At 45.1% G+C, this 17,890-nt stretch overlaps 1 protein-coding gene across 1 annotated transcript in view; it reads right to left on the reverse strand.

The window, feature by feature from the left end:
- The window catches only part of ush2a (Usher syndrome 2A (autosomal recessive, mild)), a 1,730,413-nt gene that overhangs the window by 130,099 nt on the left and 1,582,424 nt on the right, over nucleotides 1-17,890 (reverse strand). Inside the window, exon 66 of the mRNA XM_072506478.1 lies at nucleotides 12,349-12,670. Coding sequence (XP_072362579.1) covers nucleotides 12,349-12,670 — 322 coding nt within the window. The remainder of the gene's footprint in view (nucleotides 1-12,348; nucleotides 12,671-17,890) is intronic.

The raw sequence follows: 17,890 nt of genomic DNA on the forward strand, positions 1-17,890 counted from the left end.
AGCAGTGCTAACCATAATGAATGGCAGAGCAGGCTTGAAGGGCTGAATGGTCTATTACTTCTCTTATTTTCTATGTTTCTATCTCAAATTCCTGGACAAAAATTGAAATGTTTTCCATCATCCCTGAATCCTGGAATGTCTGAACCTTTCAATTATAGATTATTTGAGAAATTGTAACATTGGTTTTGAGGCCTTTAGAGCAGAATAGGCAGAATTTTCCAGAGTAGCCTGGGAATTCCCTCAGACATGTTCAGATGATATGGGGGTGCACGGTGGCACAGTGGTTAGCACCGTTGCCTCACGGCAGTGAGGATCCAGGTTCGATCCCAGCCTCGGGTCACTGCCCGTGTGGAGTTTGCACATTCTCCCCATGTCTGCGTCATGTGTCACCCCCACAAACCAAAAAAGATGTTCAGGGTAGGTGGATTGGCCACGTTAAATCACCCCTTAATTTGAAAAAAAAAGAATTGGGTACTCTAAATTTTTTTTAAAAAAATGTTCAGTTGATATGGGGGCTGTTACATGCCATGACTAGTTTTTAGGCATTGGAGATCAGACCATTTGGTTACAAACACCTCTGGAGAATAAGGTGTAGATATTTTGCCAATTTTGCCTGTGGAGGGAACATTCCCCAACATAAAGCTGCTGGGAGATTGATTACTAATAGTTTCATAGATAAATGTTCTATTTGCATAGTGTTGCTGTTTTTAGCCTTAGTTTTATTACCTCTGATTATGTCACCTTTGCTCACGAGTTGCCAGGTATCTTTCTGATACCGCCACGTGGTTCAAGCTCGAGTTATGATTAATAGGTCAGCACACCGCTTAGTGAGATTGAAATCAACGGTCATTTATTATATACAACAATTAATGCTTACACAATAATCCTACTATCTATATAGAAACCAATCACTACTAGCCAATACTTAACTTTAGGAAGGGCCCGCCAGGTCAGGGAAACGAATGGCTTATCGAATCGGATCTGGCCCGCGGGATTCAAAAAGGCTGATACGGGTCGATGGCTAGGAGTCTTTATCGGGTAGCGATCGCTGGAGTCAGACTTACTGTTTCTGGTCGATGTTCTTGCGAAGGTCTCGAGCAGGTGAAGAAGGGAGAGAGAGAGAGATCTGAACTTGGCCCCTCACTTTATAGGGCCCAGGGCCTCTTGACCCTGAGTCCCAAGTGATTGGACTTGTTCTCAATCACTGTGTTCGATATGTCCAATAATGGGGCGATTCCTCGATCGGGGGGTGGTCGTTCACCTGTCTTTGTTTCGGCCGCTGCAGGCGCCGACAGGTCTGGTCCGGCATTCAATTGCTAATATGTTGCAATTGTTCCCGGGGATAGCCAATTAAACTGCTGATGTCTGGGTTGATGTGCTGCTAATAGTCTTGAGTATCGATCTGGGCCGACTTCCCCAGAGCCGAATATGCTATTCTGTCTGCAGCAGTCCGTTTGTGTCCTGTTGGCTGCTTTTCCCATCAGCCTTTTCGGTTGGCCATTTTAAATCGGGTTTTGGCCAAATTAATAGAGAATCAGCCATTTTAGGTGGCTACAATAGTATGCATTATCCTTTCTGTCATATTCACACAAACATACTACACTTATGACTCAATATCTACATTATTCTGGGCGACTGCGATTGGTATGATGCAATATTTGGATCTACATAAATGACAAAAGCACACAGTCATGTATATCAGAAATTGAAAAACTTAGTATCAGTAAAGAGAGATTCATCATGAGTGCCCTTCCCCAATTACTATTGAACATAAGTAACATGTGTAGGTACATCTGCAACCTTTGTGTGACTGTTAAAAATGAAGTCAATATTGTACCTGCTTAACTGGAATAAGAGACGTTAAATTAGCTAACCCTCCACTGCATATTACATAAAGAGAGACCTTTTCTGGTTGTAGGAATGGAAAATGTTCCATTTACAGGGGATAAATTCATGGGAAAGCATGGTGTTAACCAGGAGGTTTGCCACCAACATGTATCAGAAAAATTATGGACAGTGCTCCAGCAATTTTTTGATATGCCCTGGAGCTGGGAGAGGCTCACCAACATGAACGTTGGTTGGAAAACGTAGGTTATTTTCTGACCTATCATAAACATCCAGAATGGGATAGATGATTCTTTTGTGTTCAGATCCTAAGATATCTGACAATAACAATGGGCCTGGTTTTAACTCTTGTGACGAATGCAGGATTCTAGATTGCAGAATAAATTGGATTATAAACATTTGGCAATTTAAGGGTTAACAGCCTGGGTTAGTGTCTGTTTGACTGCAGTAGTCATGTTTTTAAAAATAATCTTGTTTTGCAAGACTAGAAAGTTTTTAGGAGTCAGAGATTAAATTGACCATCGTAAAAGCCTTGGCTAATGCACTGTTATTTGACTAGGGGCAGTCCTTGGGGAATTCATGTGTTTAGAGCCCGGTCAGTTCATTTGTTTTCAGCTTGATGTCATTGCTGGGTGGAGCTAAGTATTCAGACATTTTGAGAAAGTTGAGTTCTGATCTGGCCACCCTTTAGACCCGAAGTAAAGTATTTTGCTCTTACAGTAGGATAGTAAACAAGAAAGATTAATAATATTTAAAGCAGTACAGACTTGTCAGAGGACAAGGGGATGCTGAAATAAAACAGTTGAAACAGCTTTTTGAAGATTTTCAGCCATAGTCTGGAGGGGTTCTATCAGGAGTCAAGTATGTTCTGGAAAGCATGTATTACTCTGTGCCATTGAGATATGGGATGGATTGAGAACTTTTCTTTTTTCCTGTTTAATTGGGAGTACAGATAGTAATTAAGGGTGTGTTATTTACTGTATTGAGTAGTAATGTTAAGGGGTAATGGTAAACTATTTTTGAGTGTGAGGTTTAAAATTTAATACTGTGTTCATAATAAAGTTTTGTTTTACAATACCAAATCCCTATTTCTTGATGCAATCACCCCTGGAGTGAAGTTTTCTTTCCGCACAGTCTTAGAAAATAAAATAAAATATTGGAGTTTCAGTCCAGTATCTTAGCCACTGTTGGGGTCTAGACTGGGATTGTAATATTCTGTGTGAGTGAAGCAGTTTTGAGTGAGGTAAAATATCGGCCATGTTATCTATGGAATGAAGGGGTATTTAGTAATCTATGTAAAACTAAAAATCAGATTAGATTTGTACAAGGTATCCAGCTGATGGTCACAAAATCATAAGACGCACATGGGAGAGGGAAGACATTTGATCTGTTGCAATTCAATGCATGTCATCTACCTTTATCTCAAATATATCTAGGGTTTTTGGCTTCACTACCCGTAGAATTAAAGAAGCATAGATTTTGACAGCATATGGGAAGGTCAATTGGTCCATCAGCTCAAAGTTAATCCCTCTGCTCTTCTCTTTCCCTACAGCTTTGTATCTTCCTCTGTTTCAATTATTTATTCACTTATACCTTTAAAAGATGCAATCTTCTTTTCCCAGAAATGCCCTGCGGCCAAGCACTCCATGTTTCACTAATCCTCTGCATAAAGACATTTCTCCTGGCCTCTCTTCTCCCTTCCTGACATCTGCTCCAAACTGTCCTTTATCCAGTTTTTTGCCAAATCCTCTTGGCTGTACGTTCTTTGAATGTACAATATCTCTACTGTTAATTATTTCCTAGTCCTGTTGAACTAATTTCAAAAAAGAAAAACATACAATGTATAAAAATTCCAGTAATTTCCTGGTGAAATAACATGTAAGTCTGAGTCTTAGATTTTGACCACTGGCCTATTTAAGGATTGTAGTTTTGCTTTTGTGGCACGATAGTATGCTGACCTTGAACCTCTGAGAATTAGCACTGAATCTAACCCAATCCAACTCATGAAAGTGTTTAATTTAGAAATTTGGTGACATAAGTAGGAAAATGTTTCACTCCTCAATGAAAACAATAGTTTCCCAAAAAAAGACAATGCTAATTAATTGTAAAATATTAAGTTATCAGTTTGTAATGTTTAACAAAATTTAAACCAGTGCAGGTAAGTTCAGGCGCGATAGCTTTTCGTAATGCTGTCAGTTAACTAATTTGACTTTGCAGCCTTTGTCTTTGGCTTAGATAGGGCTATTTTCAATACAGTACTGCATTCATACTTTAAGTTTTGTTCTATCTAAATGCTCTTCTTATTTCACTTTTTTAAATTAAGGGGCAATTTTAACGTGGGCTATCCACCTACCCGGAACATCTTTGGGTTGTGGGGGTGAGACCCATGCAGACATGGGGAGAATGTGCAAATTCAACACGGTCAGGGACCCGGGGCAGGGATTGAACCTGGTCCTCAGAGCCGTGACTTATTTCACTTTTAATTATTTACAATTATTAATTATGTAAAAAGACTTCAAACAATCTTAATTTGAGGGGCTGGTTTAGCACAGAGCTAAATCGCTGGCTTTTAAAACAGACCAAGGCAGGCCAGCAGCATGGTTCAATTCCCGTACCAGCCTTCTCGAACAGGCGCCGGAATGTGGCGACTAGGGGCTTTTCACAGTTACTTCACTTGAAGCCGACTTGTGACAATAAGCGATTTTCATTTTCATTTCATTTGAGGAAAAAAATTCTCTGCTAATGTATTTGCTTTTTATTACTTAACATGGACAAAGCTAATAGTTTGTCTGCTTGTCCAAGATGGCAGAATTAAAATGTTGACATTTGCAATGATCAGTTAAAATTAAAAAACAGTAGAGTTCTGGTTTCTGTGTTGCAATAATCAGGGTCATTTTGATGTTAAACACTGCATTTCCCTGCTGTACATTTTGTTTTTAGTGCTTATTCTGGACAAAATTGATGGTTTGTGAAATTAATAGAATATTAGAAACTTGAATCATGGAAATCATATGTCATTGGTCTGGCTGTATGATGCATCATCCCATAAATACATCTTCTGGAAACCTTTTTTTCAAATTTGCAGATTACAATCTGACACTCGTTCCCAAAGAGTTGAGATAATTTTCTGACTAAGATAATTAAGGACTTTGTTTTAAAAAGTACAGTCCACAAAAGCTTTTAGACTCTCACAGTTCTGTTGCATGAAAATAAAGATATTTATTATTACAACCTAATCTGAATTTGTCTTAACATCAAATTCATTTAATAAAAAGAGCAATCAGCAGCCATAACACCGACAGACAGTATGTATATAATTTGTTTCCTATGGGTTTGTAATAGGATGATTATCACATTCCCATGAGACAGTCTGGCAGACTTTAAAAGGTCTTTCCGATACCTATAATGGCTGAGGGCAGCAACTAATTCAATAGATTCGATCAAAATCATCCCTGCTTTCACTGTGCCTGATTTATTACTTCAGCTATGGGTATTCATCACTCATTTTATTTTGATGTTGAAGCCTCATAAATTATGCCTCATAAATAAGAAGAAATAATCAGCAAAATTATATCAGCCTATCTACAACCTTGGCATAAATTCTTTCCCTTGTAGAAACACACACAACTGAGATTTAAAAAGAATAATCTGCAAACAAAAATGTGTATATTTTCAGTCTGCCATCTTCTTCTGTTATGAAGTGCATTGAGAAAGAGGTAGCTCATGTTAATCCATTGGGAAGTCAGCAGCACTAACATTATGGGGGGCAAGTAGGTCGGTAGGTCGGTGGTGAGATTGGTTTAAAAAGTAAGACTTAGGTTAAAAAAAAACAGAGTACAAAAATGCTTATGGACATTTGGTTCTGTGGTAGGAGAATTAAGACATTCAATATTAAAGCCGAATCTGAATTTGCCTGAACATCAAACCCATGTTTAGTATGTTGTTTTAATAAATGTTTTTATTTTCCTAAATTATATTTTTGAGAGTTCAAAAGCAATTTTTTCTTTGTTCATTTAAAACCATGATTGCATAGTGTGGCTCCACAGCTAGAGCTGGCACTACAGAAACCAGCACATCTGAAGATGGTGACCAACCTGCTTTTGGCCACCTCTGGCATGGTGCCCCATTCTTGTAAGGATGCGAAAGGGAAGCATGCAGAGAAGGCTGATTGTGACATCAAACAGCCTCAAAGGCATCATAGTTGTCATCCCTACCCTCCACTAGCGCAGATACACACACCTGGGTGGGAAATGTTAGTGTCAGGCTTCTGGGGCACAATCTGGTGAGCACCAAATAGCTGCTGATGCACATCAGGTGGAGGCAGGAACCCCCAGGCGAGACAGCATTCGGAGGTCTGCTGGATCCCAGGACCCATCTGGGTACAAGCCAAGCTGAGCCTTTGGAAGAGGTGATCCCGGAGCTGGTGGAGACGACAAGGAGCGGTTATGACATTCAGAGGGAGCTGTCAGCATCACCCCAGCAGATCAATGTCCGATGGGTGGAGTCCCAGAGGCTACGGATGCAGGAAATGTCGGCAGCAATACATGGCACCGAGGCTAACACTGCTAGGGTGGCGACCACAGTGGAGAGCCTGGTGCACGATGTCGGCACCATTAGTGAAGATGTCCAAGGCGTCGTGCAGTCAATGACGGCCATGGCTGAGGATATCGAACGAATGTCCATCTCGAGGGCAGCACGGTGGCGCAGTGGTTAGGACTGCTGTCTCATGGCACCGAGGTCCCAGGTTCGATCCCAGCTCTGGGTCACTTTTCGTGTGGAGTTTGCTCATTCTCCCCGTGTTTGCGTGGGTTTCGCCCCCACAAGCCAAAGTGCAGTGTAGGTCGATTAGCCACGCTAAATTGCCCGGTAATTGTAAAAAATGAATTGGGTACTCTAAATTTATAAGAAAAAAAAAAGAATGTCCACCTCGATGTGATCCAGTACCAGGTTGACTTTGATGAGGTTCTGCGGGACATGTCCCGTCCTCAGATGGCAATGGCCAAGATGCTGTAGAGCATGTCGCAGTCACTGAGGAGCATCGCCGAGGGCATCGACATGTGGTGCAGACCATGGGGAGCCACCAGCCAGAGTCAGATGATGCAGAAGGACAGCTGGGCCTTGAAACAGCTGCCCCTCCATACCAAGGTGAACCCTCGGCCCTATTGGCACCGTGGTGCCGGGATAAGGGGGCACTTAGTGACATCCCGGGCCCGTCCATGGAGTGGCGACGGTGGCCACCAGCTCCCGCAAGTTCCACCCTTCTGATGAGGCTGGAACAGGGCAGCACGGCTGTGCATGTGCCGCGACAAGTGAACTGGGGTTCTTCGACCTCAGAGCCCCCAGTGGATGCCCACCAGGGCCATTGAAGGCCACGGGACGAGGTATGCAGCTGGCTGCCTCCACCTCTGATGTGCACCCTGGGACACACATAGACATAGTGGTAGAGCTAGGAAGGCAAAGCACATCGAAGATCACGGAGGGCACCGGGAGAGGCGGGAGCGGGAGGGGGAGGGGGTGTAGGTCAGGGGTGAGGGAGGGGGTTGAGGTGAGGGGTCGGCACCATTGGGAGAATGGGGTATTATTAAACACAATAAACACCCTTGTGCACAACCAGTATGAGCCTCTCACTTCCTTCCGCAGTGCAGGTTAACCTCCAAACCCTTGGCCCATCTCTCCAGGCATCTCCTCTGCCCGGGCACACAGCGTGCAGGAGATAGGTTTGAGCGACCACTCAGCAGCGAGGCAGGGCTTGCCGGACCTTTGTCGCTGCCTCGTGTCCTGCAGCCTCCAGTTGGTCCTCTAGTTCCTCCCTGGACTTGGCCTGAAGACCCTGCTGGTACGGCGCTGCCTCATCATCCTCGACCTCCTCCTCCTCTGAGGTGGCACACATGTTCCTCATCATTAATCTCCAGCTCGTCGCCCCACTGCTCTGTGAGGTTTTGGAGGACACTGCAGACCACCACAATGCGGGCGGCCCTCCTGGGGGCGTACTGCAGTGTACCACTGGAGCGGATGAGGCATCGGAACAACATTCTGAGCAGTCTGATGCACCGCTCATTCGCAGCCCAGGTGGCCAGGTGAGCCCCGTTGTACCAAGTCTCCACTTTGGTCTCCGGCCTCCGTACTGACATCATTAGCCCGGTCCACAGTGAGTACCCCTTATCCCCCAAGAGCCAGCCGCCCATCCTTGGGTGGTCCTCAAAGAGGGTGGGGATGATCAACTGCCCCAGGCTGTCCCTGGGAAGTGTGCACACATGTGCATGATCTTCAACTGGTGTTCACACACGAGCTGCAAGTTGGGGAATGGAACCACTTCCAGTTAATGTCGGGCACTCCCAAATGGTCCGGTGAGCGTACGGCACCATGTGTGCAGTCTATCAGTTCCTGGATCTGGGCCACCCCGATGATGGTGGTGAAACCTGCTGCCCGGGCATTTTGCTGGCCTTGGTCCATGATGTACCTTTCCGCCCAAGCAAATAGGGCATCCGTTACTTGTTGGTTGCACCTGTGGACTGTGGACTGTGAGAAACCACACAGGTCCCCACTTTAGCCCTGGAATGATCCCGAGGCGTAAAGGTTCAGGGCTGCGGTGACCTTGACGGTCACCGGGAGCAGGTGTCCTCCTCCTCCATATGGTGCCATGACTGCGAGGACATGGAACAGATGCCGCACCGTCTCCTTGTTGAGGTGGAGCCTCCTGCGGCACGGGTTGTCCGTCATCTGTTCGAATGACCAGCGACGCCTGTGCACCCAGGGCCGTTGCTCCTCTGGGTTCCTCCCTGCCCAATGGGCGGCCAGGTCCTCAGGATGTGGGGCGGGGTCTGGCACATGGGCTGCTGCCTTGGAACAACTGCTGCCGCTGCTGCTGCCGCTGCTGTCTCTGGCATCTGGCTGCCCGGCCTAGCAGTAGCATCACTAGGGTAAGTTCTGTGTCCAAAATCCCTACCATAGCGTTCAATATCTGTGAGGCATTGGGAGGGTGTTAGACTGACAAACAGCAGTGGCTCCCACCCCGGGACCCTCCAACTCACTCCCCCATCAGAAACGGCCTGCCCATGCACTCCTGGCAGCAGTGGACTCCCCTCACTGGACACTAGACCCTGTGCCCTAGACTCCCGCTCATAACGTCACCTGGACCAGGCGCTGGTCCCCTTCCAGTGGCACTCAACCACCCTCCAGTCGTGGACGTGTCACAGGAGCTGTGCCCCATCCCCTGGGTGTTCAGATCTCGGCTGCTGCGAGTGTGCTGTTGCTTCCCGCAGTGTTCAAGCACAGTGTCCAGGCATCACAATCTCATTGGGATGCGAGGCAATGACTCCCACATGTTACATGGCCTGCCCACTTGCGTGAATCCACTTGAGTTGTGTGAAGTGCTCACTTAACCATGATTGCCAATTCCGCAATAGCCTTCAGCTGCACGGCCTGAGGCTTCGGCAGTCGGTGGGGGTTATGGGTGGTCGGTGGGGCAGAGGGACAGGGACAAGAGTTGCCCCCGGAACGGATACACACAATTCAGGGGTTAACATGGTGTGCCGCGCGCGGTTGCCCCGCAGTTGTCCCCTCCGGCACCTCTCCCTCACATGGCGGCCCACCCCTGCGGAAGGTCCCCCCCCCCACTGCCGAGGATCCATCTCCCGAAGCCAAGGGTCCACCACCCCCAGCCGAGCACCGGGGCGGCAAGTGCAGAGCTCCTGGGTTCGTTGCCTCTGAGCAAAGATGGCTACTCACCTCCTTGGCCCACCCACAGAAGCCCTTCTACGATTTTAAAAAGGTGTACCAATCGGTGCCAGGGTGACCCCACTTTCTGCGGAGGCCAATGAATCGCAGGAGGCCATTGGATATGGGGTGGCACCCGTTAATTGTATGGAAATAGGGCTTAAGTGTTGATAATTGGTTTCTCGCCTTGCTATGGCGAAATCCCGATTTTGCCTACGGGAGCGGGCCGGTTGCATCGTAAACTGTTTGGCACCTGGCACGGTTCTCGTTTTCAGCCTCTCCGCTGTTCACTGGCCTTGTTTTGCGCGAGGAGAGTGCAACGAGACTGGAGATCCACGCTCTTAGTGTCAGGACAAGCCATAGAATCGCACACCATACTATCTTCTTACACTATCTCCATATCCCTTCACCCAAAAGTCTATTGCCCTATGTCTTGAATATATCCAATGACTAAACTTCCATAGCTCTCTGGGGCGGAGAATTCCAAAGATTGACAACACTTCAAGAGAAGAAACATCTTGGGCTGGATTCTCCGATTCTGGTGCTATATCCCAATGCCAGTGTGGGAACGGTGGTGTTTTACGCCAGAAAAACTGGGGCAAAACGGCCACCGTATCCCCGTTTTGCTGGGGGCTAGCAGGACGGCAGCATAGCACACCCGGCTCGAGCTGCCGATGCACCCCGCAGAATTGCCGGGTCCGTGGCCGTGCATGCGCTCATCAGCGGCAATGGCGTGCTTCAATGCAGATGCCCCTTGTGGACCCGGCCCGCGAAATAGTCCCCCCCTTTGGCCGGCTCACGAGCCCCAGACCACCCCATCACAGTGCCCCCAGCCCCGAATAATGTCCCCTCCTGCCCACAGATCGGCCCCCCCCAACTGTCGCGGCGCTGGACTGAGTTCGTAGCCGCCACACTGAGTTCCCGATGGATGAGACCACACGTGTCCCGTGCCATCGTGAACTCGGCCGGTCGGGGGCAGAGCATTGGGGGGGGGGCCTCAGGCAATGGTCGGTATTCTGCGAGTACGCCGCTTTGGAGGGGGCGGAGCATTGGGGGGGCGGGCCTCAGGCAATGGTCGGTACTCTGCGAGTATGCCACTTTGGAGGGGGCGGAGCATTGGGGGGGCGGGCCTCAGGCAATGGTCGGTATTCTGCGAGTACGCCGCTTTGGAGGGGGCGGAGCATTGGGGGGGCGGGCCTCAGGCAATGGTCGGTACTCTGCGAGTATGCCACTTTGGAGGGGGCGGAGCATCGCCAAACGGCGCCGCCTCAGATTTGGTCAGGAAATGTGATTCTCCGGCCATTCGCTGAACATGATTTTGGGGTCGACGACCAGAGAATCCAGCCCATCATCTCAGTCCTAATTGGCCGACTCCTCATTCTGAGACTGTGACCCTGTGCTCTAGATTCCTGAGCCAGGGAAAATCTTTTCTCAACCTCTACCTATAACAGTCCCTCAAAGGTTTTATATTTCAATTAGATCACCTCTCATTCTTCTAAACCCCAGGGAATACCAGCCGAGTCTACTCAATCTATTTTCATAGGACAATTCCCTTATTCCAGAAAACAGTCCAGTGAACCTTCATCTTTCAGATGAAACATTAAACCAAGGGTCCTCTTGTCCTCGCAGGCAGATGCAAACAATTCCATGGCACTAGTTCATCGAAACGCAGGGTAGTTATCCTTGAAACGTTGCCCAATATGTGTCCTTCAAGCAACGTCTTGGAAAACAAACATTACCTGGTCATTGTCACTTTGTCACTTGCTGTGTGAAAATTGGTTATAGCATGTCCAACATTACAACATTGACTACACGTCGAATATACTTTATTGAGTATAAAGCTCCTTGGACAAGCTGTGATCATGAAAGGTGATAAATAAAAGTCTATCTTTCTATTGCACTCCCTCTAGGACAAGTATGTACTTCCTTAGGTAATGACTTTGGACTCCAGGGGCAGGATTTTGTGGCCCTCTGTGGGACATATTTTTGGAGTTGGGAGCACATAAGATACTAAGGTTCCCAATCCACCAACTCCCTGCCACCCACGAGCTGTCCCCCATAACATGCTAGGTAATAATTGGCAGCCTGCCTGTTGTATTTTAGTAAATATTAAAAGGTAACTTGAGCAATAATTGGCCATTGAAGGGCCTTAATTTGGAGGAGTGTGAGTGAGTCCCCCTAGGCCTCATTTGCCCCACTTAAAATTGTAGACCGGTCAGGTGTGGGTGGGAGAGTGACAGGAAGGATGTCCAGGGTATTTTATGGGCTGTGAACCGGCTGCCGGGATTGCAGAATTCTGCCCCATGTTGCTGAGATTAAGATTTCGCAACATTTTCTCATTTTCTATGTTTACTATGAGCTACAACACAATCATAAAAGGAATACTAAACTGTAGTTCTGATGGTCAATCTTAATTCCTTCCCGTGAAGAGGAATAATGGTTTGTACTTTGCACTTTAGAACAAATGAAACAAAATGGCAGACAATGCTAAAATCAATGTGTCAAGGAAGATAATTCCTCAGATAGGTCTTTGAGAATCTGGGTATGTATTTGGATGGTAATTTCTATAATCAAACTTTTGAAGGAGATGATTAACTTTTGTGTGTCTGACCTTGGTTTAGTTCATTGGATTCCTCTACTTCCTAGGAGTTCGAGGCACCTGCTCTTAGATTGTAGATGACCATGCTTTGACTACTATTTAATAAGACACATAAAAATGCAACATAAAAAATATTTGGAGTCAAGTTTTATATAGTGATGTAACTGATAAAAAAAAGTGTTTCTCACCTGATATTCATATTCCGTATAAGGAAGTAACATTTTATCGTGAAATAATGTAGAGGAACCATTGTAAACAAGTGCCAACTCTGTAATAATTGATGGGTGTGTTACTTTTCTTCTGTACAGTTCATAGTACAATATCTGACCATTGGGCATTTTGGGCATGGTCCATGATATTAAAAACATTGACTGGATTCCTTTTACATCAGTCTGCAATTCAATGACAGGCCTGGGTTGCATGGTAGGTGGAGCTTCCAGAGTTCGTACTGAGGCCCATTCACTGGAAGCACAACCAAGGATTGTGCAAGCTTCAGAACGCACTTCATACCTTTGGGGGAAAAAAATCAACAAGATTAGTTTATGGTTAGAATACATCAAAGACTTTGAAAAAATTGAATTGTGTCCAACATTTTCTGTTGTTCAGAATTTCTATTTGTTAAACTTATGTGCGACTATTGTATTTTAATCAGGCTATACATAGTGTCCCTGCTTTTGAAGTTTTGTGGAAACTTAATCATCTCAAAAAATAATGGCTGGAATTTTCCGGTCGTTGCAATTCACTTTTTTGCCGGCAGCACACCCATTCCCGTGAGGTTCCCCGCGGCGTCAGTGGTTACAATGGGGAAATCCCGCCACCAGTAAACGGCGCGTTGTCGAAAAACACATGACTGAGGAATCGACGAATCCCACCCAGTCTTTCCAATTAAACTTACACAGGGCCAATCAGCTATTTTGCTGTTTAATAATTTTCTTTAAAAAAAAAATTTTGAGTACCCAATTCATTTTTTCCAATTAAGGGGCAATTTAGCATGGCCAATCCACCTATCCTGTACATCTTTGTGTTGTGGGGGCGAAACCCACGCAAACACGGGGAGAATGTGCAAACTCCACACAGACAGTGACCCAGAGCCGGGATCGAACCTGGGACCTCAGCGACGTGAGGCAGTAGGGCTAACCTACTGCACCACCATGCTGCCCCCAATAATTTTCAATCAAGCAGGCAGAAGTAAAAGCTGGGTAATGTCAAAGGAAACAAACCGTTTTCATGATGGTCTGGATTTTGCACAGGGCTCCTGCTGGCTTTCAGGAATGTAGCAGAATCTTTTCAGGAGCCATTATGCCAATATCACAAAGCTCTCACCCAGAAAATTCAACTCAGGCCACAAATGCATCATTGTGGCACCATTGAAGATGAAGTGTAACTCCACAAATGTGGAAAGTCCTGGCCAGTTATTTAAAGGAAAGGAAAGGGAAAATTTCAGAGAAACAGCACAGCAGTGATAGAAATGAAAATTATAGAAGTAAAGAAAGAATTTGCATTTATGTAGAACCCTTCATAACCTAAATGTTTTACAGGCAATCGGGTTCTACTGAAGTACTTTTCTAATGTAGGAGAGAAAGCAGTCCACAAATGTACGCAGCAAGATCCTTCAAACATCATTGCGATAATGACCAGATAATCTGATTTCTTAATGTTGGTTTCAGATAAGTATTGAGTGAGCAGAGAAAAAGACTTGTCAAAATATAGGAATATGGTGGTCATTGGTAGGGCGTACTACAGTGAACCACAAGAGGGAAAAGAAAAAGCAATCTGAGAAATAGAGAGCATATAGATGGCACAATAAGGAGGCTACCTGCCCAGGGAACAGATGCATTAACTACTTTGATAGAGGAGCAGTGCATGAAAAGTCTTAAACTAACCAGATAAGTGTTCATTAAATTCACAGGGACTCATCAAACAGTTCAGGATTTGCTATTTTGTTTTCTTATTAGAACATGCTTTATTCATTGCACAGTGAAAGAATTACAAGTGAATGCATGTTATTCAATTGTGCTGTAGTGGAGGTGTATTGTGTGTTGTGAATGTCTCTCTGTTGCAAAGTGGTCTTAAAGCTCATGGTGTAGAACTGGTGTTTGATTGCATGGGATACATAACTGTCACTATCTGCATTTGTGACTAACTCTATATCAGCACCAGAGACCTCCTCTTTGGAATACTGCAGTCTCATCCAGTGGAGCATTGTTACTTATTCAGCGATACATGAAAATAGAAAGACACCAAAACCGTGAATTGCTTGTTCGCGTGCTACTTTATGCATGACTTGGTGGGGGCAGATGCGATGGGATGGGTGGTGGATGGCACATGGGAGCAACTCTTCATGATACAAGTTATTTTGCATGAACACAGCATAGTGGATATCGATGATGTCTTCATGTTTTCTCTCTTGTTTACCTACAATTGTCCTTGAAGTCAACTTGCGCAACAATGATACTATTCTTGAAAGATGCTCCTACTGTCCATATGCAACAATGAAGGTCAACACTTGAGATTGCTATTGTTGTTACTGTAAGTTCACACGTTAACTTCACATTTATCCAAATGAATAAGATGATTCACCATTATGCAATGCATGTTAAAAAGCATCTGGTCAAATTGGACCTTATGTTGGCCTAGTCTCCATGGCAAAGAGGTCTAATTAGATTCCCATGAAGTTCAGGTGGGATAATCAGCATGCTATAACTCCACTGTTCAATACCTACTTCTGATCAACAACCACAGCTACTCAATGTCTCATCTTTTGATTTCTTCTCAAAATCGTAGTGTGGATACATGTGGGTGGGGTGGGGGTGACAATTGGGCTTATGTAACTGGTGTCCTGTAGATCAATTCTTATTTTATGAAGAGAACAGATGGAGTTTTTCTGTGCACATAAGCACACTTATCTACTTGAACAATGTGTTGTCGTGACAACTATTATTACTCACTGTTGTATCATGAAAATATATAGACAACATTCACAATATAAAATATACCGTTGATATCACACCACCAGAAGTTTTAAGCACCTTTCCAAACTCCACATTCTCAATGTTTTCCAGGTCTTCCCTATCATATGGAATAAGTTGTTTCTGCTTATCCAGTCCACTCTCAGATCAGCACATGCCCAGCTATGATGTACTAGTTTTGTCTTTATACATAATAAGGAAATGGCAGAAAGGTTTAACACATATTGAAGGTGTGAAATTTGGTCCGCAGCACTGCTGGAGACTGTGCTACAGAAACCAAATGTCTCCCTATTGCTTTGCACTGTGCTTCCAATGTGGCCAATGCTGCATCTCATGCTGAGAAGGGTGCTCGCATGGGCATCTTCTGCAAGTGCTGGAATCATCTGCCCTAATATTGTCGTTACATCACTCAGCCTTACCAGCTGATATGATGCTTAACATCCAAGTTTGAACCATGCAGGTCTTATGCACAAATTTGCTTGTCACTCATTACATGACAAGCGTTCGGCTGTAACGGGGCCCAGCACCTCTATTATTTAAAGGGCTGGCACCCAACTTGCAGGACTGGTCATTTAGAAGAACTTGTGCTATTGCAATTTATTGGAAGTACTCTGGTGAATTCCTGGATTTGGCAGGGAGTCTTCCTGCATTCTCACAGTGAAGGCAGAGGATTTAGTGACCAGCCCACACAAAGATTACAACAGATTTGGGTGCAGCAGTTGCAGTGTGTCAGGGTCTGCAAGCAGCTGTAGAGAGGATAGCTTGGCACAATGCTTTCTGTCAAACTGCAGCCAGACTTCTCCGTGCTCCTTGATAATGACAGGAGGTTGTTCGGCATGTTTACCAATGCAGCCAACATCTCGGTGCACAGAGAACATAGAACATAGAACAATACAGCACAGTACAGACCCTTCGGCACACAATGTTGTGCCGACCATTTATCCTAATCTAAGATCAACCTAATCTACACCCCTTCAATTTACTGCTGTCCATGTGCCTGGCCAAGAGTCGCTTAGATGTCCCTAATGACTCTGACTCCACCACCTCTGCTGGCAGTGCATTCCACGCACCCACCACTCTCTGTGTAAAGAACCTATCTCTGACATCTCCCCTATACCTTCCTCCAATCACCTTAAAATTATGTCCCCTCGTGACAGCCATTTCCGCCCTGGGGAAAAGTCTCTGGCTATCCACTCTATCCATGCCTCTCATCACCTTGTACACCTCTATCAAGTCACCTCTCTGCCTTCTTCGCTCCAGTGAGAAAAGCCCGAGCTCCCTCAAACATTCTTCATAAGACATGCCTCCAGTCCAGGCAGCATCCTGGTAAATCTCATCTGCACCCTCTCCAAAGCGTCCATATCCTTCCTACAACGAGGCGACCAGAACTGGACACAATATTCCAAGTGAGGTCTAACTAGGGTTTTATAAAGCTGCAGCAAAACCTCCCGGCTCTTAAACTCAATCCCCCTGTTAATGAAAGCCAACACACCATACGCCTTCTTAACAACCCTATAAACCTGGGTGGCAACTTTGAGGGATCTATGTATGTGGACCCCAAGATCCCTCAGTTCCTCCACACTTCCAAGAATCCTGCCTTTAACCCTGTATTCAGCATTCAAATTTGACCTTCCAAAATGAATCACCACATTTATCTAGGTTGAGCTCCATCTGCCACTTCTCAGCCCAGCTCTGCATCTTGTCAATGTCCTGTTATAACCTGCAACAACCCTCAACACTATCTACAACTCCACCAACCTTCGTGTCATCGGTAAACTTACTAACCCACCCTTCCACTTCCTCATCCAAGTCATTTATAAAAACCACAAAGAGCAGAGGTCCTAGAACAGATCCCTGTGGGACACCACTGGTAACCGACCTCCTGACGGAATACTTTCAATCACCTGCCACTCGCTGTCTTCTTTTGGCCAGCCAATTCTGTATCCAGACAGCCAAATTTTCCATATCCCATGCCCCCTAACTTTCTGAATGAGCCTACCATGGGGAACCATATCAAATGCCTTACTGAAATCCATATACACCACATCCACTGCCTGACCTTCATCCATGTGTCTCGTCACATCCTCAAAGAATTCAATGAGGCTTGTGAGGCATGACTTGCCCCTCACAAAGCCATGCTGACTATCTTTAATCAAACTATGTTTTTCTAAATAAAGGGAACCAGCTATTTCTGATAGATAAAAGGGTCATTGATTTAGCCATTTTAATGTAAATACAAAAGCCCATGTCAAAATTCACTTTTTAAAATGAACTCCATCATAAGACTGCAAACACAATTTCAGATTATAAAGTATATAGCTTGCAATAATGAAAGCAGGGATTTGAAACATTTGAAACATCTACGGTCTAACTCGAAGCGAATTAAACAATTCAATGAAGGTCACAATAAGTTAACATGAATAAAATTAATCTGCCATTGTTCAAAATGTGAATAAGTATAGCAGTCAGCAAAAACCAGTAGAAACCAGATCTGATTAAAAGTGTAAGTCACATTCCAATACACACCAAACATCCAAAGATGCAACATATTCACAGCTGTGTTGCACATTGATGATTGACAACTAACCATTCAATCAAATAAATTTGAGACTCATCCAAGCCAATCAGCACATTACAGGGTAGGGACAGATGGAGTCAGACTGATAACATTGTCCTTAAAGATGGAGGTCCGGGCAGCCATTTTCCATTCCGGGATCACTCTATACCTTTTATCTAACTACTCGCTATCCTTATTTTGCAT

This window comes from Scyliorhinus torazame, chromosome 1 (genome assembly GCF_047496885.1).
Source record: "Scyliorhinus torazame isolate Kashiwa2021f chromosome 1, sScyTor2.1, whole genome shotgun sequence".
Taxonomy (NCBI): Eukaryota; Metazoa; Chordata; class Chondrichthyes; order Carcharhiniformes; family Scyliorhinidae; genus Scyliorhinus; species Scyliorhinus torazame.